The sequence below is a fragment of the Elaeis guineensis genome, chromosome 5 (genome assembly GCF_000442705.2).
Source record: "Elaeis guineensis isolate ETL-2024a chromosome 5, EG11, whole genome shotgun sequence".
Classification (NCBI taxonomy): domain Eukaryota; kingdom Viridiplantae; phylum Streptophyta; class Magnoliopsida; order Arecales; family Arecaceae; genus Elaeis; species Elaeis guineensis.
This window is the reverse complement of record NC_025997.2, coordinates 3600713-3627938: the sequence shown is the minus strand read 5'-3', so window position 1 is coordinate 3627938 and position 27226 is coordinate 3600713. Positions and strand designations below refer to the sequence as shown.

General features: G+C 43.0%; 1 protein-coding gene across 4 annotated transcripts in view; it reads right to left on the bottom strand.

Annotated features, from left to right (window-relative positions):
• Window positions 1-16365, bottom strand: part of LOC105044470 (aspartate--tRNA ligase, chloroplastic/mitochondrial) — a 29607-nt gene extending 13242 nt beyond the window's left edge. For 2 of the 4 annotated variants that reach the window (XM_073257166.1, XM_073257168.1), the window contains exons 1-10: window positions 15944-16364; window positions 15492-15635; window positions 12561-12670; window positions 8230-8341; window positions 3873-3944; window positions 2877-2968; window positions 2299-2419; window positions 2038-2160; window positions 439-685; window positions 144-331 (exon numbers count right to left, since the gene is read on the bottom strand). In XM_073257166.1, coding sequence (XP_073113267.1) covers window positions 144-331; window positions 439-685; window positions 2038-2160; window positions 2299-2419; window positions 2877-2968; window positions 3873-3944; window positions 8230-8341; window positions 12561-12670; window positions 15492-15635; window positions 15944-16309 — 1575 coding nt within the window. In that variant the 5' untranslated portion in view covers window positions 16310-16364. Of the gene's footprint in view, window positions 1-143; window positions 332-438; window positions 686-2037; window positions 2161-2298; window positions 2420-2876; window positions 2969-3872; window positions 3945-8229; window positions 8342-12560; window positions 12671-15491; window positions 15636-15943 lie in introns of all 4 variants that reach the window. The other 2 variants (XR_012141309.1, XM_010922388.4) reach the window with 2 other exon arrangements.
• Between the last annotated feature and the right edge of the window lie 10861 nt (window positions 16366-27226).

Genomic DNA, 27226 nt, shown 5'->3' with positions numbered 1-27226 from the left:
CAAAATTATTCACAGCTATTTGATAATTAATTCTTTGACATCAAAGACATCTGTCTTATAGAAAGATTTGTTTACAAAGCTCAATCAAGCAAAAGTAAAAGAAAATACCACCTTAAAATTGGTTTTAAAGATTAAAGACTTACACAGTCAATTAACCCCATTTCATGGGCAGCAAATAATCTGAGTCTGTTGAGTGTCTTGTTAACCATTGTATGGTGACCTACTGCGAACAATATAAGATCACCTGCCTTTGCAGAGCAACGTTTCAGCAACTGTGCCCTATCTTCAAGTTCTAGACTTGATGTTAAAGCTGGGATTCCTTCAAGCTCACCTGTGTTTTGTAGTAATAAAGGGTTTATAGATGAAAGTGTAAACAACTGCATAACCATGCATGGAAAGGGTTCAAGCACCACGTAGGACAAATGATAGTTCTTGTACCATTATCCAAAACTTTGAGAAATGGCAAGCCCTTTGCTCCAGCTTTAATTGCTTCATTATAGATATCACCCTTTTTGAGGGCTGTGTTTGAAAACTTTTTGGCACCTGAAGGCAAACACAACACTTTTATAATGCCTCCATTTTCTAATGAATCCGCAAAAACCTTGAAATTATATCCTGAAAAAATGTCACTAACCTGCATTTCCAGAAGAAAATTTTCAATGTGACAACCAAACTTATGAGAAACCTAAAGGTGTTATACAATCACATTAGGCAATGTCAAAGCATTCATGATCCAACAGGACTATAACAAACTGAACTAACTATTCTTTCAACTATCCTCTGTAGATACCTAATAAAGTTGACTAGGGCCTCAACATCCAAGAGATATCAAAAGTTGCGATGATAAAACTCTAGTTCAATGAAAGATATTTCCATTAAATAAATTTCTAGCTCACAGTGTACAACTACAATTGGTTGCTGTACATTTGTATATACATGGATCATGTTGCACCTAAAAGAATGTAACAGGGAGATTTCATGACCTGACCAGAGTCACAGCATATCATTTAAAAATTAAAAATGTGCAAAATTGAAGACTGTTCCATGATCTCCATGATAACATGTAGAAGTGTATATACGTGTAGAAAACAAACCAATTATTCTACACAAATAAACTCCAAATAAGTTACATATCCTGCAACATTTGATTAATATTATCAGTCATTCAATATCAACAAGATTGTCTACAGGAATTTGACATTTAGTTTTCACTGATTCTACAACGCAAGTTGTTAAATCACAGTCAAGTCGACAAAAGCTCAAATTTATCCAAAGCAAGATTAGGCCATGATCAATAGTTAAGTATGAAGCAACACATTAGAATGCTCCAAATGGCAAAATTCATTGTAGTGACTCATATTGGCATTAAAGAACTACCGTGAAAAGTATTCGATGTGTATAAGACACCTAAAACTGCTAATACTAACAAATGTAAAAATTATTAAAAAAACAAATTACACATAGTTACAAGCTATATCAAGATGTGTAGTAGGTTCATACAAACATACATCATGTAACTTTGTGCATTTTAGAGAACAGATGATCCCTATGAAAGATAGACAACTAAGTCTAATTTTGTCTAATGAGTTTATTCTAAGTGTTATCTATGATTGCAAATAATAAACAGCTTGACCCTTGTAAAAATGCCTTCTTTTTGCCCTGATTAGATTGGTGTGAAAGGGGGGTCCCATATAAACATTCACATATTACAATAAGCATATTCAACAATGGGAATTAAGGTGTGAAGACAACTAATCTATTATTAGAGTAATATATGCATAGGTGGGAATTAAGGTGTGAAAGGTGTGAAAGCATATCACATAAACAGCTTGACCCTTGTAAAAATGCCTTCTTTTTGCCCTGATTAGATTGGTGTGAAAGGGGGATCCCATATAAACATTCACATATTACAATAAGCATATTCAACAATGGGAATTAAGGTGTGAAGACAACTAATCTATTATTAGAGTAATATATGCATAGGTGGGAATTAAGCTCCAAAGACACCACAAAGCTATCTTAGAAAAGAAGACTCACATCTCTTAGTTCCAAATCAAAGCGAAGATCTGGTCTATCTGAACCATATCGACTCATTGCTTCAGCATATGTAAGCCTCGGAAAAGGATTTGGAAGTTGTATACCGGCTATCTCTTGAAAGAGCTGACACAATATAGCTGATCCATCAGACTCGGCCAAAATAAGGCTAAACACTAAATAAGTCAACCAAACAAATTGTTCAACGTTAAATATCTTCAGAAGTATGCTACTTGGGAGACAAGTTAAAAAGAAAATACAAACATGTCTAATCAAATCCTCATTAAGTTTCAGCATCTCCTCCAAAGGTGTAAAAGCCAATTCCATATCCAGCTGTGTAAACTCAGGTTGCCTATCTGCTCTTAGATCTTCATCACGGAAGCACCTATAGAAACATAAAACATCAGGCAAGTAACAAAAGAAGAAATGTTATATGAGATCTATCCATTCACTACAGGCACACCTTTTTGAGTGTATACATTTTTGTGTTGTGTTTTTCTTCTCTTTTTTTTGTTTTGTGGGGGTTGGGGGGGTGTAGAGGGTGGTGGTTGTGGGGAGAGTTGAGAGTATATCAGACATTTGAAATTTGTGATGGCAAAAGACCTGTCTAGTTGCATTTGACCAATACATTGAATTGAAATTTGTCATGGCTAGATGAATGGATAAGTACACAATTATTGTCCAACCAAAGAACAAATACATGCTTGCAACGATCAATCTGTAGGTAAACTCCAGCATAAGACCATAAGAAAATATACAAGTGCGAAAAAAAGGACACAACATACAATTAGAAAAGGCAAAAAAAACAAAAAAAGAAAGATACAAGAAGAAAGACGATTCACCTTGCTAACTGATAATATCTCTCAAATCCAGAGACCATCAGCATTTGCTTGAACAACTGTGGACTTTGAGGTAAAGCATAAAATGTCCCTGGCTTCAAAAACCATGGCGAAGAGAATCAAGAATTTATGCATTATAACAATAGACAGGAAAAAAGGGAACTATTCAAAAGTTTTTACGGTTTTGATAATCAGCTAAAGTACATCCAGACGAGAAAAGATGCTTGACAGCACAAAACTCAATCACACTAAATTAGCCTTTAGAAGCAGGAACTTTCAGGTGTACATATACCAAGAAAAAACTTTCCTGGCATGCAGACTGGTGCTTCCCCATGGTGAAGCATAAATTCTAATGGTAGATCAAATTGCAATTTATTACTAGAGATAAATCAATAAACCAAAAGAAAATGTCAAAAAGCAGAATAATCCATATAAAATCAAAGTGGTACTGCAAGGAAAACTAGCCGAAAGTATACAATGTGGTCTCCTCCTACTGCCAGCCCAGCCCAAAGAGAAGCTGCGAAGTCCAAGCACTATGTTACATGACAGCCCAGAAGTATAACAACCTCTCATAAAACAAAATCCATCTTGTCACATTTTTTCCCTTAAAGATCCATCTATCACCCCTCGCAAGTTGTCCACCCATTAGATATAAGAACACACCCATATTTATATTGGTGATTATGTAATAGTAGCAAGCCAGCGCACTTCTACACTCACTAAGGAGCAGCAATAGCTCTCTCTAGTTTGTTCCCTGTCAAGTCCCCACCCACAGTCCACTTGAACACCAGGAAAGAAGACATAAAATAAGTTATTATTGATGTTATTGAATAAAAAATTTACCTTCTTGACATTTCAACTATTACCAAGTGGTTGCAAACAAGAGTACCATCCAGAAGTTAATGAAACTAGAAAATATAATAGCATGCAGGTATCAACAAATGAACATACAATTGAACACATAGATAAAGGAATAGTAAATAAAGAAGGATTCATTACCTGAACACGTGATGGCACGAGATAGTCACGGGCACCTTCAGGTGTGGATCTAGATAGTATTGGAGTCTCAATCTACCTTATGACCCATAATAAACTTTTGGTCAAAGTTAAGCAAAATAGAATGTAACCCAAATTAAGCTTAATAAGATAACCACTAACAAATAAATAACATTCAAGAACAATCATGAAATGATATTTAATATCTAAGGAGTCCACAAGCTAGGCCAGGCCATACTGATCAACTCAATGACCTGTGGGCCAGTATTAAGGTTATAAATTCAAGTTGATAATGACTCAAATTTAGGTCTTGGAAACCTGTAGTTTATCCCAATTCCCAGCACACACTGATGAAACTATAATAACTCAGTCCTAATTCAGGTCTCGGCTTCAACAACTCTGAACCAACACAGATGGGATGGTTCTAGTTATATCTCAAGCTCAAGCAAGCCTTGAACCCAGCTTGGCCCAACTCTTTAGAACTTTTTTTTTTAATAGTCACCGATAGAAAGTGCTTAAAGAGGTGACTAAAACTATACCATTTTATAGGTTGACGAACCGTGCGCGGGTCCAGCTTCTCTGTTAAGTAGGCTAAACTAATTACACATCTGATACAGAACATTGACCCAACAACAACTTTCTATAATTAACTAAAGGAAACCAGACTTTGAAGCAGAAAGGCTAGATACTTAGGTTGACCCATAAGTAATTGTTTTTCCGGGAAGAGTCCACGTCACCTCTTGGCTAAACCCAAATCTGCTAAAGCCACACCAGACCTAGGACTTGTAGAGATTTTTTTTAAGCAAAATTGCATCACAATTTAGCTCTCTATAAGGATTGTCATCATCTTAAATGCAAGGGTTGAACTACCTCACCTAAAAAGGTGACTTGACCTATAATGCATGATTTCCCAATCTCTTGAGGCATTTAAATCTCCAGTAGCAGCACCATGCTGAAGAACTCATATTGCAGGGCAAGGTCATAATCAAGACAGGAAGGAGATATCCTTATTGTCTCTTTATCATTTGTGTTGCATTGCTAAGAATACTAGCATCAGTGAAGATTCAATATGTAACTGGACCTACTTAGAACTCATATATATCTTCTTTCCCAAGGTAGGTTGAGTTTCATGTATTTGCTCACCCAAAACCTTCCCAGAAATGAATAGGGCCCGTTCAGAGTTGAATCTACATATTTGGGCCTATTAAAGCAATCAAACATATTATCAACCAACTATTCAAAGAAACATTCTTATACTCATCATGTTTCTTACAATTTTGCATTATTTACTACAGTGAATCTCTATTATTGATATGTGGAAGGATCGTTTATATTAAAGCAATTGCAGGATTTTATTTCAACTTTTGCCAAAAAATGTGAATCTTTGTCAGCCTTTATTTGTTGGACCTAATATGAGCATGTTCATGCTCATGTAAATATGCAATTAGATTTCAACATAACAATTGCATTTTTAGGGTATATATTCATTAACAGTATACCACATATCATTAGTTAGAAATTAAAAAAGATATGTTCCTCTAGAAGGTTAAATGCTTTTTGGATGTTCAAACATGGTAATAGTCTCTACAAAACCTCAAAAAGTCTAATAAAAATATGGACTTTTTAATGGATCTAATTTTGACTTTAGAGTACCTTTCAATAGTGTCACATAACTTTTTGTGCTTAATTGCACCACTACTTGACATCACATGCTGCAGCATGCTAACCCTAGACTACCTGCATGTGCATGATGCATTATAAATACACCTTATGCAAACACTTCTCAATACACATTCTAATTTTATTTTTTCCCAGGAGTGTACATTATATAGTCTCATCATTGAAAATTGTCTAAAGGCATACCACGATTCAAGTAGATAATGTTGATCCTATACACAAACGCATGTGTTTATATATATCAAGCATGTATATTGTTCATATCCGCTCATGCATGTCAAAGAACTTCTAACTGTTAAGCATGGTTTTCCATATCAGATCACACCACCAGTACCAGGCTACCATACCAATGGTTTAAAAAACGGCCTAGACTGGCCAGTCGAACCATCAACAGGTTAGGCCTCTAGTTGGGCTTAACCCTTAAACCAGTTGAGTTTGAGAGAATGCTTTCAATTTCAGTTCAACTGCTGGCTCATTCGAACTACTCGAGCAAATTGTTCGATTTTTAAAACATATAAAACTCTGTTAAAAGAAGGGGTTAAGATTTGATTGAATCAATTCAACAATCATCATTCTGAAGCCGAGGCACTCACCCCTCAACGTTCTCCCTCTTCAGAGCAAGCCACAGATGGCTAGCAGCCAACTATCAAGCCAAGGCCCTTTGTGGTGGCAAGCTCGAACCCCCACTTCTCTCTTTCTCGCTTCTCCCTCTCTCTTCTCATCCCTTTCCCTCGTTGGAACCATTTGCTGGCCGACAAGAACCAGCAACAACTCTCCCCTCTCTCTCTCCACCATGTTCACCGAAGCCAGCAAGTAACAACTTGGTGGAAGGCCAGCGGGCCTGCCTTGCTGCCTCTCTCTCAATCAACCTTCCTCATTTTAGCCTGGCGGCAGGCCAACAAACAGCAACTATCCCCCTACCAAAGCCTGGTAGCAGGGCGGTATCTAGCAGGAGGCGACAGCCACCCCTCACCTGCTCTCTCTCCCTCTCCTTCTCCCCACTTCCCACTCTCCATCCACCACCTGCCCATCCCTCTCTAGCCCTTCTCTAGTTCGAACCCCAATATTAAAGGTTAACAGCAGCCTGGTGGGACCACAAACCAACCTATAATGACACTGTAGCAATAGTATCGGCATTGGTACCAAAACTGGCACAACAAAAACCATGCTTTTCTAAGAAAAAAGGTTCTCCAATTCAATGACCATAGAAAAGGTTGAAAACCTAAATAAGATAATATCCACCTGGATGCATTTCCATATCCAAATCCATCCCAATAAAGACACAAGTCCTAGCAACTAATCAGTATCCACATCCATATTAACCTATCAAAGAAAGAAAACATGGATATCACTACACAAATAATTGATAGATATTAAAATTAGGGGTGGCAATCAGGTCGAGTCATAAACGGATCGGGTCAATGCGGATCGGATCAAAAAATCATCAACCCAAACCCGACCTGTTTATTAAACGAGTCAAAAATTCAAACTTGAACCCGATCTGTTTATTAAACAGATAACCCGACCCGTTTAATCCGTTTATTAAATAGGTCAAATTAAGTTAAACGGATTAAATAAGTTAAACGGGTTAAACAACTTAAACAAGTCGGGTTAAATGGATCAGAAACAGGTTAAATATATTTTAAATAGGTTAAACGAATCTTAAATGGGTTAAACAGGTCGGGTTAAATGGGTCAAAAATAGGTTAAATAGGTTAAACAGCCTAAATGGATTATCTGACTCAATCCGACCTGAATATTAAACGGATTAAACGGATCAAACGGATCAGATATCTAAAACCCAAATCCAATCCAATTATTAAATGGGTTAAACGGGTCGATCCGTTTACGACCCAAATCCATTTAGCCAAAATCCAAACCTGTTTATGATGGGTCAAATACGAGTCGGGTTGGCGAGTCGAATCATATTTTGCCAGCCCTAATTAAAATCCACTTTCACCGCTATTTAGTCTCTCATATAGCTCTTTTAAACCCCTAAGGAGAATAAGTAACATCATCAATATATTTTCAACATAATTTTCATCCATATACTGAAGTTTTAACTTGGTGAATTCCAACTTTAATTGTCAAGCTAACCCAAAAGGGTGTAACATAGTAAATGTATTAGGATCCACCAGAAGAGTCATGTATGCATTCATTTCTTTATGTTCTTTGTATTATCAGTTATTTTGTTTTAGAAAAAATAATAAAAGAAAGTTCAAATGCTAGTAAACTTGATCAGAGTTGATAAAAAAATTGAATTGACAAGGTATAAAGTGGAATACTATCCTAGCAACAAAATTTATACGATCCAATTTATATCTACATTTATATTTTATATTACTTAATTTGATTCATATTTACATCGATTTAGAACAAACACAAATACAAATTTTAGCATCCAGTTAACATCCATTTTTATTCATATTCATCAAATAAAACATATACATATAGCCTAGGAATCTACTAATTCCCAATCTGTTTTAAACCATATTAGGACATCATAGCATTATTTTCTACACAATCACTTGAGCATTGTGTCACCTGAACAATAATAGACCTAAATTAGCTTATAGCCAGTACAATCCTTTGGTTTATCCAATGCGTCCGTATTTTATTTTGCAAGAAGTAGGACAAGAAATTCCTTATGGCAACATATTTAGTGGTATAAAGTACAACGATACCTCCACAAAATCATGTTTGTCCTCCAAATACCGCCGAAGTAGCTTGACCACCCTATGCCGCAACCTCAGGTTGGATTGCATTTGTGGCCGACGTAAATCAAGGAACCGGTATCTAATAAAGGAATGCAAAACTTGTTAATATTAGAGAATTCTAATAGATCCTCCATCAAGTTAGGAGAGTAAAACCACATACAATATCATAACCTTATCAACAAGCAGACAACTTTGATGAAGGACATGTATAAAAACCCCATGAAGCAAGATCAATGACAAAGAATCACATGGCAATAAAAACATAAAGACAAGGGCATAAAAAGAATAGAATTCAACTATAGGGAACATTACATTTTGACCCCCTCAACTTTGCCCAAGTTTCTCACCCCCTTCACTTTAAAAATTTTCAATTAAATCCCTGGCATTACATTGATCCTTCCACCCCCATGTCCCCATCTAAGGCCATTAACGACCATCAGCAAATGACAAAAATGCCTTCCCTCTCATCACCAACCTTTTCCTACCATGCACATGCCTTCACCTACACCTCGCCTATTTTGATATCCATCCCTCGCATCATCGCTACTGATGATGCTGTTCTCAATGCCGCCTAGCATATGTCCTTATCCTCATCATTGCCGGCGATGTTACCTAGAAGTGGTTGAGCCAACATCTTTCTTGCCCTTGATGGCAACCAGCCATTTCACTTTCTTGATCACTCTCTCCTTTAGAACATCTCTAGCTTACATCATCATCATCATCCCCTTTTCATCACTTGGGATTCAATTATATCCACTCTCTGGAAAACTACCAGCTTTAGAGTCACTTCCACTATTATCATGTACTCACTTGATTCACTTCAAAGCTGCACCCACTTTAACCCCAGTAGAATTTATATACAGCCCTAGAACCATGAGATATCGAAAATTATCAAGAAAGTTCATGCATAAAAAAGAACAACTAAAACTCTAAAAATAATTCCTCCCAAAACAGATCACAAACTTCAGTGTAAAAACCAAAAAGAAAAATTTTATGAACCCAAGTCTACAGTTAATTATTTGAGAATTGAATCTTCCTGAGAAGAAAGTTACAATTAAAAGTTTTGATATAGCTTAAAGGGCTGCGGACCTTTCTGAAAAAGAAGGTATGCAAATCAAATGCCCTTTTGGCAGATCAAATATCTGATCAGATGCCTCTGCATAAGTGGTTTGAAGTTTGAACTTGAAAGCACATTGGATTATAAGATATTATAAAACAATTCAGTGAAATTAAAAAATAACTCTTCCAAATCCAAAAAAAAGTTGTTTTCCTTACAAAATTATTCAAAAGGTCAAACTTTCTCCTCACTTGTGCAGCGAGGGTGGAAGCTTCATTCTTCTCCACCTCAAAGAAGGAAAAGAGTGGTGTGGAGAAACAAAGAAGTACATGGAGGGGGTAGCTCAAGGGATTATTGAGCTATAGCATTCTGAGGCCTTGGAGATTCTTCTTCCAGGCCTTTGGTGTTCCAGGAGAATTATACTATGCTTAAAAAATGGACCAAACCTTGGATTGGTGCTCTCCAAGGTTCGTGTTTTGTGTGATTCAGCACAACCCATGCCCATCTTGGATTGTATGGCCTGTTGGTATGCCATGAGATGTGCCTGTGCTAAGCAAATCTCAGTTTTAATTCAAACCATAGTGGAAAGCAAGGTGGGCGCCATAACATGTTGTGCTTCTTTTATTCCCTTGGTTACAATTTAGCACATGCTGCTCTAGGGAACTTGCTCTCATCCTCGACCTTTCTTTCCCTCATCATCTGTACCAAGACCACCACCAGCACTTTGCCTTCCAATGCCACCATCATACCTCCTACAGTCGTTTGGGCCCTCCTCGCAGTGCTAGCCGAGCCAATGCCCCAGCCCTTTCTGCTCTCCTCCCCTTCAGTAACAGTGGGATCATGACTTTGCCACAGCAGCAGCTATAAGCTCCCACTCCTAGATCAAAGATATAAAGGAAAGAGATCTGCAGGGAGGGAGAGGCGATTGAAGTGTGATGTGGACCTCCTTTTAGTTGACTTGGCAACAAGGAAGGGCCCATGCTTGATCTTATTGCTCTCCATGCTGAGGGTGTGAATCTCTGCGATGTAGAAGCTATGAAGAGACTTGATGGCATGGCAAATCTCAACCTCTGTGGTGTAGAGGATGGTCTTAAGGGCAATCCCATGGATGGAATCAACGGGAAGGGACGACATCAGGAGATTCAAGAAGTGGATCACGTGACACCCCAAAAGGTTTCTCATCATCCCGAACAGGACATCACTGACTTCGACAAATGTCCAATGAGTCAAGGCGAGGATTCATAAGCTCATGGCAGAGATCCCCAGCATCAGGTAGCTCTGTCACTAGAATCTGGTCCAGCTCCAAAGCTAGCACCGCTAAAAGACTGATCTCTTAGTCTATGATTGCATGACCTATAAGAGCTTGGAAAAGTTCCTATTTTTGTCCATGAATATATACCATCCCAAGTCTCTACTCTCTGAGCCACCCTTAAACCTAAAAAACAAAGGTATTTTAGTCCTAAAAGTAGTTTTAACTTAGTGATGATCACATGATGCAATTCCTTGACACTCAGTTAATTGATATGGACAAAAGGATCACCATGCAACAAAAGTATAACAACATCAGGAATTTAACTGAAAATTTTCAAAGTGGAGGTTTGGGTGAAACCTAGCAAAATTGAGGAGGTCAAAATGTAATTTTCCCTAAACTATAATATAACCTTCCGAAACACAGGTAATGGAATGTTATTGAGATTATACCATAAATAATGAATATTTAACTATGGATACTATATGGGTTGATACAATTATAGTTTGTGTTATGCAATTATAGTTTATAAGCATGCCCTTCCCCCAATGACCTTTATATGCAAGGGCATCAAAGTAGACAAATGTGGTGGTGTTGTAACAAAGATTTCATGTATCATCATGCTAGAAGGATAGGCCCAGCAACATCTATCTGTAAGAAAAAAGTTCATTTTTTAAGCCTAAGTACATACATTACTTTCAATAACTCCCTATATAAGCATCTTCAACCAAGCAATCTACCAAGTTCTCTAAGTAATGGTGGATCATCAATTATGGAATTCAAAATATGCAGTTATGAACTAGGTGTGTCGGTCATATATCAATTGCCTAAAACTGAACATGTTACTCCTTTAATTTTCCTTTTTTAAGATATAGTCCACACTATTTTAAAGAAAAGGGCATCCCATTGTGTAAAGGCTCCTACCACTATAGGATCTAAGAAGGGTCAGATTTACACAACCTTACCCCGCATGTGCAGAGACCATTTTCATGTTTTTAACATGTGATGCAGGTCAGATAGAGTAACCTCACCATTGCTCCAAGGCACACCCTCTACTGTCCACAATATATGTGTACTTATCAAAAAGGATTTTCTGCAGACCTAATTATCTTTAAAGTCCATCCCTTTTTTTTTTTGTTGAAGCCGGCTACATTAAGTAGCTCTGGTATAAATACATCTATGTGCATCAGATTTAAAGTCTATCTTAAAATGCGAATAATATAATATGTTACCTAGATGGAGCACTTACCTCAAAAATGAGAAATCATACAGCTAGTAAGTAATTTTATAGATATGTTAACATGTCTGGATTGATGGACTTAGAATTACAGCTGGAACAACAAGTTATGCATTTTCATAATAACTACATGGGCTCCAAAACAGTTACTGTTTTACTCTTTATCTTGCCAGCTTGATAGATCAAATTGTAGATTTGTGGGTTTTTGTGCACCTTAAATTTACAATTATGTCAAACAGGATCACATATAGAGAAACTCCAAATCAGAGAAAAGACATTTAGACTATCCTCAAGCTTTCAAGCATGCATCTTACATGGAATAATAAAGTCGGCAAAGGTTGCACACTCTTACCACCAATCAAGGAAAAAATAGCACCCCACAACAGCCCCATACTGTTTGATATTGCCATACAGGCAAGGATAGATACCCAACACCCCGCAAGAGGTTTCCACAAATGAACCATCCTTGCAAGACTTGAAACTGTTTGAGCACCTTTTTTCCTTTTTGTTTATTGTATCTCACATTAACTAGTAGATCTTAACCCTTATCAACCCTACATGACTCCTATACCGCAATACTTATTAAATATTGTGCCAACCACTGGCCAGTATTTCAAGTCCTTGCCATTAAGTATCATATATTATACACAAATATTTGAGATAAGAGAATAGAAGAATTAAATGGTAAATTGCATTAACATATGACCATCAAAAAGGCACAATTAAATAAAACCAATCCATTGTAAACAAGTTACCTCAAACGGATCTCCTCGGTAATAATATCTTTTACATCATCTGCAGTAGTAACTGGAAAAGGCAACGCACGATTTACAGAATTTAATACTATAACATGCTCTGCAGCAACCTAGGATGGTGAAATTAATACAAGGTTTCAGTTAGCATTTCATGATAGCAAGATGGAGGGCAAATCGTTCACATGATCAATTCAGCTTGCCAAAAGTATATTCCCTAATTTTAACCACATACAATCAAACTAGTGACAAATTTTCGTTAGAAATTCATTCTTACTGCAAATCAAAGGATTGATGACAATAAAAATAACAAGACAAAAAATCAGTAAATATGATCTATATTATGTTAGGCAATTTTGGAGATTATGATAAATAGTCATATTATCATTGACCAACATGTTGTCCAAGATCCAGCAGAATCTGGCATCCCCTTGGATGAACTCTCATAGCAGCATTGTCAACAAGTAAATATTTATCAATCTAGCCATAGTCAATATTGTTTTGGAGCATTTCATATCATATCATGGCTCTCTTCCTTACATAAACCCGCAACACTGCATGGTTCTATTTCATTAGAATATTGCCCATAATAATAACAACCATATCAAAACAAAGTTTTATAGTCCAGAAGGCTCTCTGTTTCATCATACAATTGTGATATTGCATACCTTCCCTTGTTTTTGTAAGCCAATAATAACAATTCACATATACATAGCCACTGTGAGGCAAGCTCTAAAGGTCTTTTTTTTGGTAGTCACCTCAAAATCCAAGTCCCAGACCTGGTGACTTTCTGATTCACAGAAAATAACTTCTCATACATATATTTCCTGAAATGCTATTAAGTGACATCCAACTCTTCTTCTTCAAACAGAAATCAATAGATCAGATTAAATTATCAGACAGTCCCAGATTTGCAATGTTTGATTTTTCCAAGCAATATACTTACTCCACTAGCGTATTATTATGCTCCTAAAATTTATGTGATGTATTAAATAGGACGAGATTAATTAATATTACTCATCAAAATCTACTGCTCAATGACATTCTTATTCCATTCCCTCAACATGTTTTGGATCTCCTAAGGCCTCTAATTACACATGACCCCATCTTAACCATCTCTAGAACCATGAAACCAATATGAACATTTTATTTTCCATTTATACAATAAAAAGAACAATATCTTGAGTAAGAACACTTATGTCGGAAACTCAACAGATCCTATCAGCAATTCCTAGGTCCCTTCCATTTGAAGTACTTCAGTTGCAGCTCTTAAAACTGGCTGATAAAATACAGTCATATTCCAAAATTCTGGCATGGATGGTTGCTTGAAATAATTTGTTGGGAAAGTTTAGTATCATCCAAAATTTCTTAGAGGATTCAATTTAATAGAAAGTAAGATAGATGTCAGCATCTAATTTTTGCAATCCAAATACAAGGTTCTCTTTCATGCTAAATTCAGTTCCTTCAATATAGTACCAGCAATCTTGACTACTAAGGGTTTGTTTGGTTGGGGTATTTCAAATTAAGGATTAAGCTGATGATTCCAGAGAGTCATTTATCTAGAAACATAATTGTCAAGAAAATAAATTTTACCATGTTTGGTTGGTGGAAAGCTTACTCTAGACAATGGCACCAGAAACATATAACTATATTTAGGTGGAGGTAATCTTATATGAAAAGATTACCAAATTTTCAACTAAGCCTTGAATAAACAATTCAAGTAATGACAGTTTTTTGTTCAATGACTTCAATCCATTTGGCCATTTAATGACACACTTAATGAAAGCCATCAATATGGACATTTCAAATATTGAAATATATTTACATGAGTTGATAAGTATTTTTAAATTAATTACACATATATTAGAAAATATACTTCTTATTATAAATAAATTTAATATATTTAATCTTTTATTAGGTAAATATATTTAAATGCAATCCCACCATTAATTGGCTAATTTTGGAAAAAATAAATAAATCATTACATAGAAAGTTAGAAATTTGGACTTAGCATAATCGATTTGAGTTGGGATTGTTGTAGGATTGACAATTAAAAGGGAGCATTTGAAGGTTTCAACTAAAAGGGTAGATGAATTTTTGTCAAGCAATGACTCAATAATCTGGCATAGGAAGAAAAGACCACCCTCTTGCTGGTAATTCTTTCATCTTCTCTCTTAGTAATAACCATGGGACCTGCCATTTATTTTACCATCCCCCTCATCCTCTTTTCATACCAAAATATGGGATTTTTTTTTCTAATGCTAGATTATCGCCAACCAAATAATGATGCAATGCACACCTCCATCCATACAATAACTTAAATAACATTCACCTCAGTTCCATGGTATCTAAACACAAGTCCACAACATTACATCCTTGATATTATTCAAGTAATGAAATGAGTCCAATTAGCTTGTTTTGGTAAGTTCAACTTACTGAACAATCTGGGTAGAATTAATTAAAAGACCTATCCATGTACTAGATACATTTTCATAAAATGCTTGTTTTCTAGATCAAAAATGATCTTTCTTACCAAAACAAATTGATCTCTTTTATGTATTTCAATTCTTCCTCTGTCCTTACCATATTTTGTGCTCCTGACCAGTGCTAGAAGAGGCCTCGGAAAATAGATATACGGAGGTTAGTGCATTGCATAGAATCTTGTTTCACTGTGTAAAACAAGTGATGCGTTGGCATATAAAAGTACTGATGTTGGAGTTGTTCGCACACAAATATCCAGTTATATAAAGACAAAATTTATGAGAATAAGTAACTCACACTTCTAAGAAGCTCACTGTTCAGAACTATTCTACATCATAAAAAAGGTATTCTTGCAGCAAAGATCAGGAGAAAAGAGAAACGGTTGTTCTGGTTTTCTGTATACAGGCTACAAACATACATCAAGATATTAAGCAATAAGAGTCCTGACCATACCTCTATAGCCCCGGTCTTCATCTTATTATTTACGGATTCTTTTGGCCGAGCCTGGACAATCCCTTCGACAGTGATTACATACTCAAGCCTCAGCTTGTTCACAGTAGAATAGGCATCCGGGAATTCATTAGGAAGCGTCGTAACCTAAGAAAAACAAAAAAAGAAATACAACCAGAACTATCCATCAGCAACATTCCCTTATCAAGAATCAAGATAACTGATACCAATTTTAAAAATTAAAAAAAAAATCATCAAAAAATATTGCAATAGGCAAGAACGGTGGAATTAGCAACATGTCCTTATTAAAAATCAAGAACTACCCAGTGATATTGCTGGGCACTGCTCGGTTAGCAAGAATCAAGAAGATCCTATCAACTAAAGAAATCTCAAAAGAAGGGAAGTAAACGCAAGAAGGAAAGACAAATAACGAGCATCGGAAGGAAAGAACGCACCTGAACGATCCCAGAGGGATCCCTGAGGTTGAGGAAGGTGAGGCCGCCATGAACCCTGTGGAGGGCTACCCAGCCGCAGAGCCGGACGCGCCTCCCGACGTCCTCAACCCCAAGGTCGCCGCAGAACGCTGTTCTTGAGACCCATTGCAGCGGAGAACTCGTCGGAGCTTCGGACCGGGAATCGGAAGGTAGGGTTTCCGGCGGCGGCGGCGGAGAAGGAGAGACCGAAGACGGCGAGGTGGAGGAGAAGCGAGAGGCAGCGAAGACTCTTCGAGTCAGGAATCTTGAAGGCAGTGCGCTGGGGAAGCGAGCGAGACGGGCGAGGCGAGGGTAGAGGAAAGGCGCGACGCGTAGGATGGAAGCCATGGGTGATGAGCCGTGGCCTCCGGATTAGATGGTAGCCCAACGGGATTCTTTTCTGTTATAGCCTATTTATAGGCTCCCGCTTATTCAACCCCTGGGTCGGAACTCGGGAGACACGTGTGAGGCACGAGTGTAGGATACCATCTGACAGAAAAAAAAAAACAGTCTAGCATCCATGTAGCCTAATTCCTCTGAGAGAGGAAAGAAAATAATAATAATAATAATAATAATAATAATAATAAAGGGGAAAAAAAAGGGACCTCCATGGGTCTTTTCTTTCCCTTCATGCAGACTAACAAGCCCACAGGCTGGGATATAGATTAGGACTTGGGAAAGCTCTTAGAAGAGTGGGAGCCAAGTGAGTCAACAAGCCCAATTCCTACTGAACATTGCTTCATATTTATACAGGAAATATCCAAACAAGTTCTTAGGAATTAATTGATGCACCCTTCATCGTTTGGCATGATTGCATGTACAGATGCTATAGGTCACGTAGGGGATTGGAGCATGTAGAATTGGGCGCCTGGTGAACTTGCAATCTGTACATGCCTTGATACGTTATAGAAAAGTTTCAGATACTTGGATTTGCAATTGCTTGTTCATGGGCAAAGTCATTGATGTGACACATGTTCAGAAGCAAGGCCCAAGACCCAGAACATGACAAGCCTTTGGGACAGTTTTAAAAGACATGTTCTTGCATCTCCAACCAAAAAAAAGGAGCTGCTTCAGCCTATCTCGGCTACAGATATTGAGTTAGCCCTTGCCTCCATGCACCCTGACAAGGCCCCCAGCCAGATGGTTTTCTCCACTAATATTTTTTTCAACTATTTTGGCCTGTCATTCAAAATGAGGTGGTGGCGGCTGTTCAGCACTTCTTCATTTCCAGCTCCATGCCTCATACTGGGACAGACACATACATTACACTACTACCAAAAAATTATGGCCCCAACAACCGATAGAGTAACATATGTTAGTGATATAATAACAGGACAATTTCAGTGAGCCCGTTTGACTTTGGGTAGAATGGGCAATTTGACTCTAGAATCCTTAACACAAAACAATAGACTAGTGAATAGAAGAGGTCATTGTTTCTAAAGTTCAATGAGAAATAATATTACTGGGTAACCATGGAATAGCTGCGCAAAGGGTCATCTATATGATGGTCAAGGCAAGGACTTCTATTTCCAAGTGTTTGTCATCCTTGCCGGTATTTAATATTCCTCTAGTACGTTTCTCAGTTCTGAAGTCTGGAGGTAGGAAGCAGAGGGACTGGCAATGCATCAACTATTGAAAAATAGAAATAAGCGGGAAAAAGTCATAACATTTGTTGCATCTCGACCTTCTTTAACATCTATGGTTGCGATCCAAACAGCTCAAATACTACAAGGATTTGCTGCAATTGGACTGCAGCCAAACCAAATACAGCAAAAATCATATTGATTTGGGTCGGTTGATTAGGAAATAGTTATTAAGCATTGGGTATCAAAGCTTACTAACTTGCACTTTGATCCATAGTGCTGCTCCATTGCTTTTAATCATAATGCATTGTAGCATTTTGCACCCAAATATTAAGAGGAGTCTAGAAGTTCATTAATTACATGCTTCTGTTGAAATTTTTGGAAAGGTTTCAGAAACAATGATTTCAAAGTCAGTCCATTAGATGGCGATGTTACAACTAATCCGCCACTTTGAATTAGCTGTTATCCTCTCACTATCAGAAGATGATCAAGAAATGAATTTGCCAGTCCAACCAATGAGAAGAAAGTCCACCGATCAAACGACATAACTAGTAATGGCAGAAGGTGTTGCGTTAATAGGACAAATGAGCTTAATTCTAGTTGAAATGCTACAAACCACTGTTACATGTCAGGAAAGAACACCTTTTTAATAGCTGAACCCTCAAATCCTATCAATTGGCGTTTGGATAGCTTTAACTCCCTAGTGGGGCATTCTCTTGTAAGAATCTGTTTCAGCAATGGAGAATGTCTATGGACGAGACTTCGCAGATCATGCCCATCAATTCCTACATTCAGAAAATGAAAGGAGTGCAAGGAAAAAGCCAGTTTAATAGATGAAGTCCCCCTCGTTTATCGTATAGTAATACAACAAAATAGGTAATGGCACTTGTCCATGAGACCACGACTATGTGTTATTATAATGGGTTATAATTAGAGGCTTTAATCCTAATGATGTTTGATTTGTTGGCTTATAGGTGGATATGTGATTAGTTATAGGCTTGTAGTGATGACACCATGGTTGTGGGGCTTTCTAGTGTAATAAAACTTCTGGTTTCTTAAATCCAGAACGGCTCATTATAGGAGCAATAAAACAGGGAGCACAGCCCATGTTCGGACACATCATTAATGCGTGGCGACCCCCACAAGTTGGCATATTTAAAAAATAAGAGATATATTTAACGTACCATGAGTTTTGGAACTTCCTAATATGAGTTTTTGATCTTTCAGAATACTTTAGCTCAATCAAAGAAATAATACTTTTGGTGTTTGTGGAGGGACAAATTTGAGTAGATAGATGCCATTTTAGAACATCGCTCTCAACTGAATTGGTTCATGATCTTCCAAGTCCGGCTGAATATGGGATTTCAGTACAGGCTTTAACCACTGTTGCGGCCAATCCCCTCATCGTCTGGTCGTCGGGAACGAGCGTCTGCAAAAGAAAGTCCGCACTGACCGGAGGCAGCTCCGACGGGGACCCTCCGACGGTCAAGTCAGAGAGGAGACTAGGCAACAGTGAGAAGAAAGTAAAGAACTCAATGAGAGAATGAGGGGGCGAGCCTGTTGTTTCGAAGAGCCTATAACACTGTAGCCTTCCCCGATATATATAGTGGAGCGTAGTATGGCGTCGTCATTAATAGCGCAGACAATTGAGGAATTGTCAACTCACTGTAGACTGTCAGAGTTGTCGTGAAAGTATCACATCGTCGTGGGGCTGTCAAATCACTAGGGTTGACAATGCCCTAGGCGGGATGATGTCCTTAGGCGGCAGTGCCGCATGCCGCTGTCAGGACTGACAGTCTCTGACAGTAGTACGGCGATCGGAGGAGTCGACCGACCTTAGGTCGGTGGCCAGCAGAGTGGCATCGGGTGGAGATTCGGGCCCCTCCGACGGTCAGTTGGGCATGTTGCGAGAGTCGGCCATCGGACTCCCTGGTGCAGTCGGTCGGGAGAGTGGAAAAGGTCTGCCCGACCGACATATCCTCAGTCGGTAGAGAGCCGTTAATCGGTCGGTAGTGGCGTCCGGTGATCGGTCGGTCGGGTATGCCCGATCATAAGTCGGCGTGAGCGGAGTCGGTCGGTATTCTCCAACAGTTGCCCCCTCCACTTCTGAGTCGGACGGTGCGCTGGCCGATGCCTTCGTTTGGACAGCAACGCCGGACGAAAAGGAGTGGATTCACTGTGTGCCAAATTCCGACCGTACCGCGGGTTGATATGATGTCAGACGTCTCATGAATGCCGAGCGATTCGCTGGCGTCAGGTATCCAGTCGGTGTCAGATGTCCCGTCCCGTCGGCGTCAGGTGTCATGTCGGCGTTGGATGTCCTGCAGGTGTCAGACGTCTCGTCCCATCGGGAAGGGGAACCGCCGTTCCCGCCGTCCCTTCGGGGATACGAAACGTCGCGGCCTTTACGCCATGTGGCGTGCGGCCATTGGAACGGGTTCGTTGGAGCGGATGGAGGTGACGCGGCTCGATCTGAAGGTAGGTGCGTCGAACCGTCGGGCCGACGGACGGCCCGGATGATGCCACGTGGCAGGATCTGGGAGGTCCTCGTTGGTCGTGCCTTCATCTCGACCGTCGGGGGTACTATATATACAGGGTCGCCCCTATTCAGTTTTTTACCCCCCTCATTTCACTATCGAGACTCTGCCCGCGTAAGTCCTCATTCCAGGTACTCTCCCCCGCTTCTCTTTTTCTTTGTAGTTCCTTCTTCTTCTTCTGAGGGCCATCGTCATCTTCACCATCTCCTTCTTCTTCTTCCCTGTCATTCGTTTGAGTCCATGGCTAGGACGTCTCCACGAGGTAGTCGGTCGGGAGAGCCGACTGACGACACTCGGTCAACCCCGGAGGTGGAGGTTTTTTCGCTTTCGGGGCCGAACGTCGATCGGCTCCGGGAGCAATACCGCATCTCGGGGCAGTTTCGGCTGTTCGTCCCTGGTGCCGACGGTCGGGTTAACAGCCCGCCTGAGGGCCAGGTGGCCTTCTACTTGGAGGACCTCCGGGCCGGCCTTCGTTTTTCGATTCTGGAGTTCGTCCGAAACATTCTTGACTATTACGGGCTGTGCCCGGCACAACTCGCGCCGAACTCAGTTCGGTTGATAGTCAGCTTCGCACTTCTGTGTCGGCTTTTGCCGACCGATCCTCGGATCTCCCTCTTCCGAGCTTTCTTCGTCCTCCGACCCCACTCTAAAGTCCGAGGGTGGTGGTACTTCGTTCCTCGGAAGGGGCTCTTCTTCATTACTGGTCTTCCGTCGTCCATTCACGGATGGAAGAACCAGTTCTTCTTTGCATCGTCTTCCGCTCCTTGGAGGTTCCCCGTCCGTTGGGGAAATCTCCGACCTGAGCCGAACGAGAACAGTCGGGTGGAGGCTGAAGATCGGAAGGACTTCCACCGGCTGAAGGACATCTCGGTGCCGAAGCAGAGTGAGCTCGTCACCGAGCAGGCCCTGTATGACACCGGCCTTAGCCCGGTCCCCCGCCTAGGTCGATTTTTCGTTTTTCTTGCCCTTTTTCTTCTTTTTGTTTTTTTTTACGGTACTGACCATCTGTCGTCTTTTTCAGATATGCCGCCGAGATCACGATTGATGGCAGCCGACGTACGCCAGTACGCCGTCAGAAAGAGGCCGGTGCAAGGTGCCGGACCGTCGCGGCCTCCCAAGAGGCCCCATGCAGCTCCACCGAGCGAACCGACTGGGTCGGGAGCAAAGCTAGTCATCGCACTGTCGACGCCGACAGTGCTCGTCGAAGTCCCGTCCGAGGGACCGTCGGGCGAGGGCGCCGCTTCGCCCGAGAGACGGGCTGCTGAGTCCGTAGATAGCGCGCCGGCCACCCGTCAAGCGGAGGAAGATCGGGAGGAGGCCCACGAACCCGAGCGACTGGCGCCCGCTGCCGCCGCACCGTCGGTCGAGACTCGGTCGGGCTCAAGCCTGCCGTCGATCTCCGACGTCAGGGCCTGGGCGTCCAACCGAGGGAAGGCCCCCATGGCGTCGGGCGACGAAGGACGGTCGGTTGGCGGAGGATCAACCAACTTCCCGCTCCTCGAAGGTGCGTCGGGCCTGGCCAACCATGACTTGGCCAGGAGACTCTGCCAGGCGCTCCTCCTCCCTGCCGACATCGATGCGATGAAGAACCAGCGTGTCTCCGACATGCTGTCTTCATTTTATCCGATGATGATCCGGGTAAGTTTCTCCTTTCTTTGCCTTTAATGTAGTTCCCGTAAATTCGGTCTCTTAACGGTTGGCTTTATTTTGTGCAGCTGGTCTTCAATATATCCGAGCTAGAGGCCAGATATCAGAAGTTCGGCGACATGCGCGCGGCTTGGAGGGACAAAGTCGCGGCCCTTGAAGCCGACAAGGTCATCCTGGTCGACCAGCTGCAACAGACGGTCGATCGGGAGGGCCGACTTGAGGGGGAGGTCTCCCGACTTACGGAGGAGGTCTCCCGACTCAAGGGAGCCTTGGCATCATCGGAGTCGGAGCTGCAGTCGGCCAGGGACGACGCGAAGAAGAAGTTCCGGACCGTCCGCCGGCTTCGGCACGAACGAGACAACTTCGCCAAGGAGCTGGAGGCCGACCGCGAGCAGCTCCGAGTAAGCCTCGGGAATCTTGCCAAGGCTGAAGAAGGCTTGTCCATCGCCCAGGCCGACGCAGACATCGCGAAGGCCGAAGCAGAGTCGGCGAAGGAGGCCTTGGGTCGGGCCGTCGAAGACTTCCGTGACTCGAAAGAGTACCGAGAAGAGCTTCTGGAGAGCGGCTTCCTTTCGTATCGGGTCGAGTACGAGGATGCTCGGGAAGCCGTTCGAGGCCTGTACCCAGAGCTTGATCTCAGTAGCGTAGTTCCGTCAGAGTCGGAGGCCCCAACTGCGGAGGAGATGGCCGAACCAGTATCGGAAGGCCTTTCCACCAGGGCGGAAACCGAAGAAGACGCAGAGCAGGCTACTGAAGATCAGGCGGCCCCGACTACCGAAGGCAGAGCGGGTTCTCCGACCGTCCCCCATTGCTACCCAGTGGAGGAGGCCGACTCCGATGATTAGTCGGTTTTTGTTTTTCTTTTTTGCTTTTGCTCTGGCTTGTATCCGGGCTTCGGCCCATCTTTGTAAAGCCTATTTTGATCTTTAATGAAATCAAAGTCTTGGACTTAAACTTTTTTCCTCTGCCTATTTTTCTTTTTTCATGTGTTGTAGAATGCATCCGAACACGTAAGTCGCTAACCCATATAGATCGGTCAGGATGTTCGGCAATTCGTGCCGCCACGAAGGTAAAACAAGTCCCGACTTTGGATCGACCTTTCGATGGTCGCCCGGCTGTGAGTCGGGCGCATCCGTTGAGTCAAAAGCCGACCGACCGTCGGGTAAAGCTTGGCAGTCGGGTTTCTTCTGACGCGTTCAGTCGGATGTCGTCCGGCGCGTTTAGTCGGAGAAACGGTGATAAGTCGAATCCCGATACCCTTGTGTCGGGTATTTACACTACGTCTCATGATATACGGTGGTAAGCCGAATATCTTTCGACCGGCCATAGCTCGGTCGGTGAGTCATGAATGCGACTGTGGTCGCATCGTGTGATAGACAGTGGCAAGCCGAATATCTTTCGACCGATCGAAGCTCGGTCGGTAAGTCGCGACGGCGGTCGCGTGGGCATCTCGCCTTTCTTTGGTCGGGGCTCAATTAGCCGATAGCCTGGCCCGAAAGTTCGATCGTAGAATGAGTGTCAACTCCCGTCGCCGTGGATGGCTCGGTCCTTGTGAGCGCCTGATACATCGTCGGTGATCGGGCCGTCGGTTTCACGCAGACACAAGGTCCGAGTCGGGACGTCGGGACTCGACCTTCTTAGTGAGCGCCGATCGTCAGTCGAAGAGTTAAACTCTGAAATTTGAAACTGGATTTGTATTCCGAATGAACAAGTACAAAGTTCATTGGTGGTACGACTTCAGGTTGTCGGCGTTTCAGGTCCGGAGAATGGGTTTTCCTTCCAGAGTCTCTAGTCGGTAAGCCCTCGACCTATAGGTGTCTGCTACCACGTAGGGCCCTTCCCAGTTCGGAGTCAGCTTCCTTTGGTCTAGGGGCTTCGAGACTTCTGCCTTTCTCAGGACTAAGTCTCCAGGCCTGAAAAGCTTTGGCCTGATCTTGGCATTGTAATATCGGGCTACCTTCTGTCGGTATGAAGCCATGTGGAGTTGGGCCTCGTTTCGCAGTTCGGGGAGGAGGTCTAGGTTGGCTCTCCGGCAATCCGAGTTGTTCGGCTCTTGATACCGCTCGATCCTGGTAGATGGCAGCCCAATCTCGAGTGGAATCATCGCCTCCGTCCCATAGGCCAATTGAAAGGCGACTCCCCGGTCGGAATGCGGGGGGTCGTTCGGTAAGCCCACAGAACGGAGCCCAGCTCGTCGACCCAGAGACCTCTGACTTCATTTAGTCGGGTTTTGAGCCCGTGTAGTATGGTCCGGTTGGTCACCTCGACTTCGTCATTGGACTGTGGGTGCCCGACTGAAGTCAGTCGGTGCGTGATGTGAAACCTCGCGCAGAAGTCTCTGAAGTCTTGGTTGTCGAATTGTCGCCCATTATCGGTGATAATGGTATGCGGCAATCCGAACCTGAAGATGATGGATTTTTGGACGAAGTCCTCCATTTTTCGTTCGGTAATCTGCGTCAGGGGCTCGGCCTCCACCCACTTGGTGAAGTAATCGATGACGACGACTATGAACTTTCTTTGATCCGATGCTGGAGGAAAAGGATCGAGAATGTCGACCCCCCACTGAGCGAAGGGCCATGGAGCGACAATAGGAGCGATTTGGCTGGCCGGTCGGTGCTGTACGTTGGCATACTTCTGGCAAGGTTCGTACTTCCGGACCAACTCAGCCGCATCCTTCCTCATGGTGGGCCAGTAGTAACCCTGTCGCAGGACTTTGTAGGCTAGGGATTTGCCCCCCAAGTGACTCCCGCAGATTCCTTCGTGCACTTCTCGGAGAGCATAATCTGCGTCGGTCGGTCTCAAGCACCTGAGCAAGGAAAGGGAGAACGACCTTTTGTAGAGTCGGCCTTCCATGATCACATATTGGGAGGCCGACCATCAGAGCCGCCTGGCCTCCGTGGGATCTTCAGGGCTGATCCCGTCGGTCAGGAACCGGACAATCGGGTCCATCCAGCTTGGTTCAGCTGTCAGTTGTAGCACCTCTTCGACCCGGTCGATACTCGGCTGCTCGAGGTTCTCCACGAACGTCCGGTCCAAAGAGTCGAAAGTCGAGGTCGCCAGTCTGGAGAGTGCGTCGGCCTGGGCATTCTCCGACCTAAGGATGTGGAAAATTTTGAAATACCTAAGGCGCATTACGAGACCTTCGCTTTCTGGAGATATTTTGCCATGGCTGGATCTCGCACCTCGAATTCACCTTTGACCTGCCCCACGATCAGCTGAGAATCGGAGAATGCCCGGAGGCTGTCGACCCCAAGTTCCTTTGCCATCCTCAAGCCGGCAAGGAGTGCTTCATACTCAGCTTGGTTATTGGAGGCTTTGAAGTCGAATCGGAGGGCGTACTCGGTGACTACCCCATCCGAGTTGGTGAGCAGGAACCCAGCCCCGCTCCCTTGAGCGTTTGAAGCTCCGTCGATGTGCAGTACCCAGGTGGAGATCGGGTCTGGCTCGGAGACCGCGTCTCGTCTCGGATCCGCACCCTCCGACCCTTGGTCGGCCGTCAGGCATTCGGCGATGAAGTCGGCCAGGACCTGGGCCTTCAAGGCAGGTCGCGGTTGGTACTGTATGTCGAACTCGCTGAGCTTCATCGCCCACTTCGTCAGTCGTCCCGACATATCCGATCGGCGCAATATCGCCCTCAGGGGCTGGTTGGTGAGAACCACAATGGTATGCACCTGAAAGTACGGGCGGAGTCGCTGCGCGGAGACGGTCAGGATGAAAATCATTTTTTCCGTCTCCGAATATTGAGCTTCAGCGCTGCGGAGCACTTTGCTGGTATAGTAGATAGGCTGATGGGTTCGGCTCTCGTTTTCTCGGACGAGCACCGAACTGACCGCCTCAAGGGAGGTGGCCAAATAGAGGTACAAGGTCTCCCCGACCTCCGACTTCACAAGCAGCGGTGGGGAAGCCAAGTACCTCTTCAAATCTTTGAAGGTCCGTTGGCACTCATCCGACCAAGAGAAGCCCTTCACCTGCCGCAGAGTTTTGAAGAACGGGAGGCACCTTTCAGCTGATTGAGAAATGAACCGACTGAGAGCGACGATTTTTTCGTTCAGCTGCTGGACCTCCTTCTTGGTGTTCGGATGGCGCATGTCGATGATTGCCTTTATTTTCTCAGGGTTAGCTTCGATTCCTCGCTGTGAAATGAGGAATCCGAGAAACTTCTCCGAGGTCACCCCAAAAGCGCACTTAGTCGGATTCAGCTTCATTCGATGTTGTCGTAGAGTGCGGAAGGTTTCTTCGAGATCCTGGACATGATCTAGAATCTGCGCACTTTTCACCAGCATGTCATCCACGTACACTTCCATGTTGCGCCCGATCTGGTCTTTAAAGACCTTATTGACGAGTCGTTGGTAGGTGGCGCCGGCATTCTTCAGCCCGAAGGGCATTACTCGGTAGCAGTAGAAGCCCTTGGGGGTCACGAAGGCAGTGTGCTCCTCGTCTTCGGACGCCATCCAGATCTGGTTGTACCCGACAAAAGCGTCCATGAAGCTGAGTAGTCAAAATCCGGAGGTCGCATCCACTAGCTGGTCGATCTTTGGAAGTGGAAAGCTATCTTTTGGACAGGCCCGATTCAGGTCGGTGTAGTCAATACAAATCCTCCACTTTTCGTTGGCTTTCTTGACCATGACAACATTGACGAGCCAATCGGGATATGCGGCTTCTCTGATGAAGCCTGCCTCGAGCAGCTTGTCCACTTCTTCGTCGATGGCCTTCTGTCTTTCGGAAGCAAAAGACCTTTTCTTCTACCTCACCGGCCTCATCGTTGGGTCGATGTTGAGTCGGTAGGTTATCGTCTCTGAGGGGATGCCCGACATATCTGCTGCCGACCAAGCAAATATGTCGGCGTTGGCCGTCAACAGCTCCGTCAACCGTTGCCGTTCTGGGTCGGGTAGTTGAGACCCGACCCATACCTTTCGGTCGGGGTCTTCCGCAATCAGGATCGACACGAGCTGTTCGATCGGCGAGCCCCGTTCTTCCTCCTTCCGTTGGTCTAGTTTGTCGATCGTCAGGGAGCCCCTCAACTCGTCGCTCTGAGCGGAGATTTGGAAGCATCGGCGAGCGAGCTGTTGGTCTTTGCGCATCTCTCCGACTCCGTTCCTGATCGAAAACCGAACCAAGAGATGGTACGTCGAGACAATCGCCTTGAGGGTGTTTAGTCCGGGTCTTCCAAGTATGGCATTGTGGGCCGAAGGCACTCGGACGACCGCAAAAGTCAAATGAACCGTGCTTTGTCGTGGTTCAGTGCCGGCCGTCACGGGCAGGGTAATTTCACCTTCCGTCGCAACGGCGTCCCCGGCAAAGCCTATCAAGGGCGTAGGGACCCTCTTGAGTCGGTCGGTTGATAGTCGCATCCGGGAGAAGATCGAGTAAAACAAAATGTTTGTCGAACTTTCATTATCTACAAAAAAAATTTTTACATCATAGTTTGCTATTGTTGTCGAAACAACAACAGCATCGTCGTGGGGAGTTTGGACGCCCCGAACGTCTTCTTCCGTAAA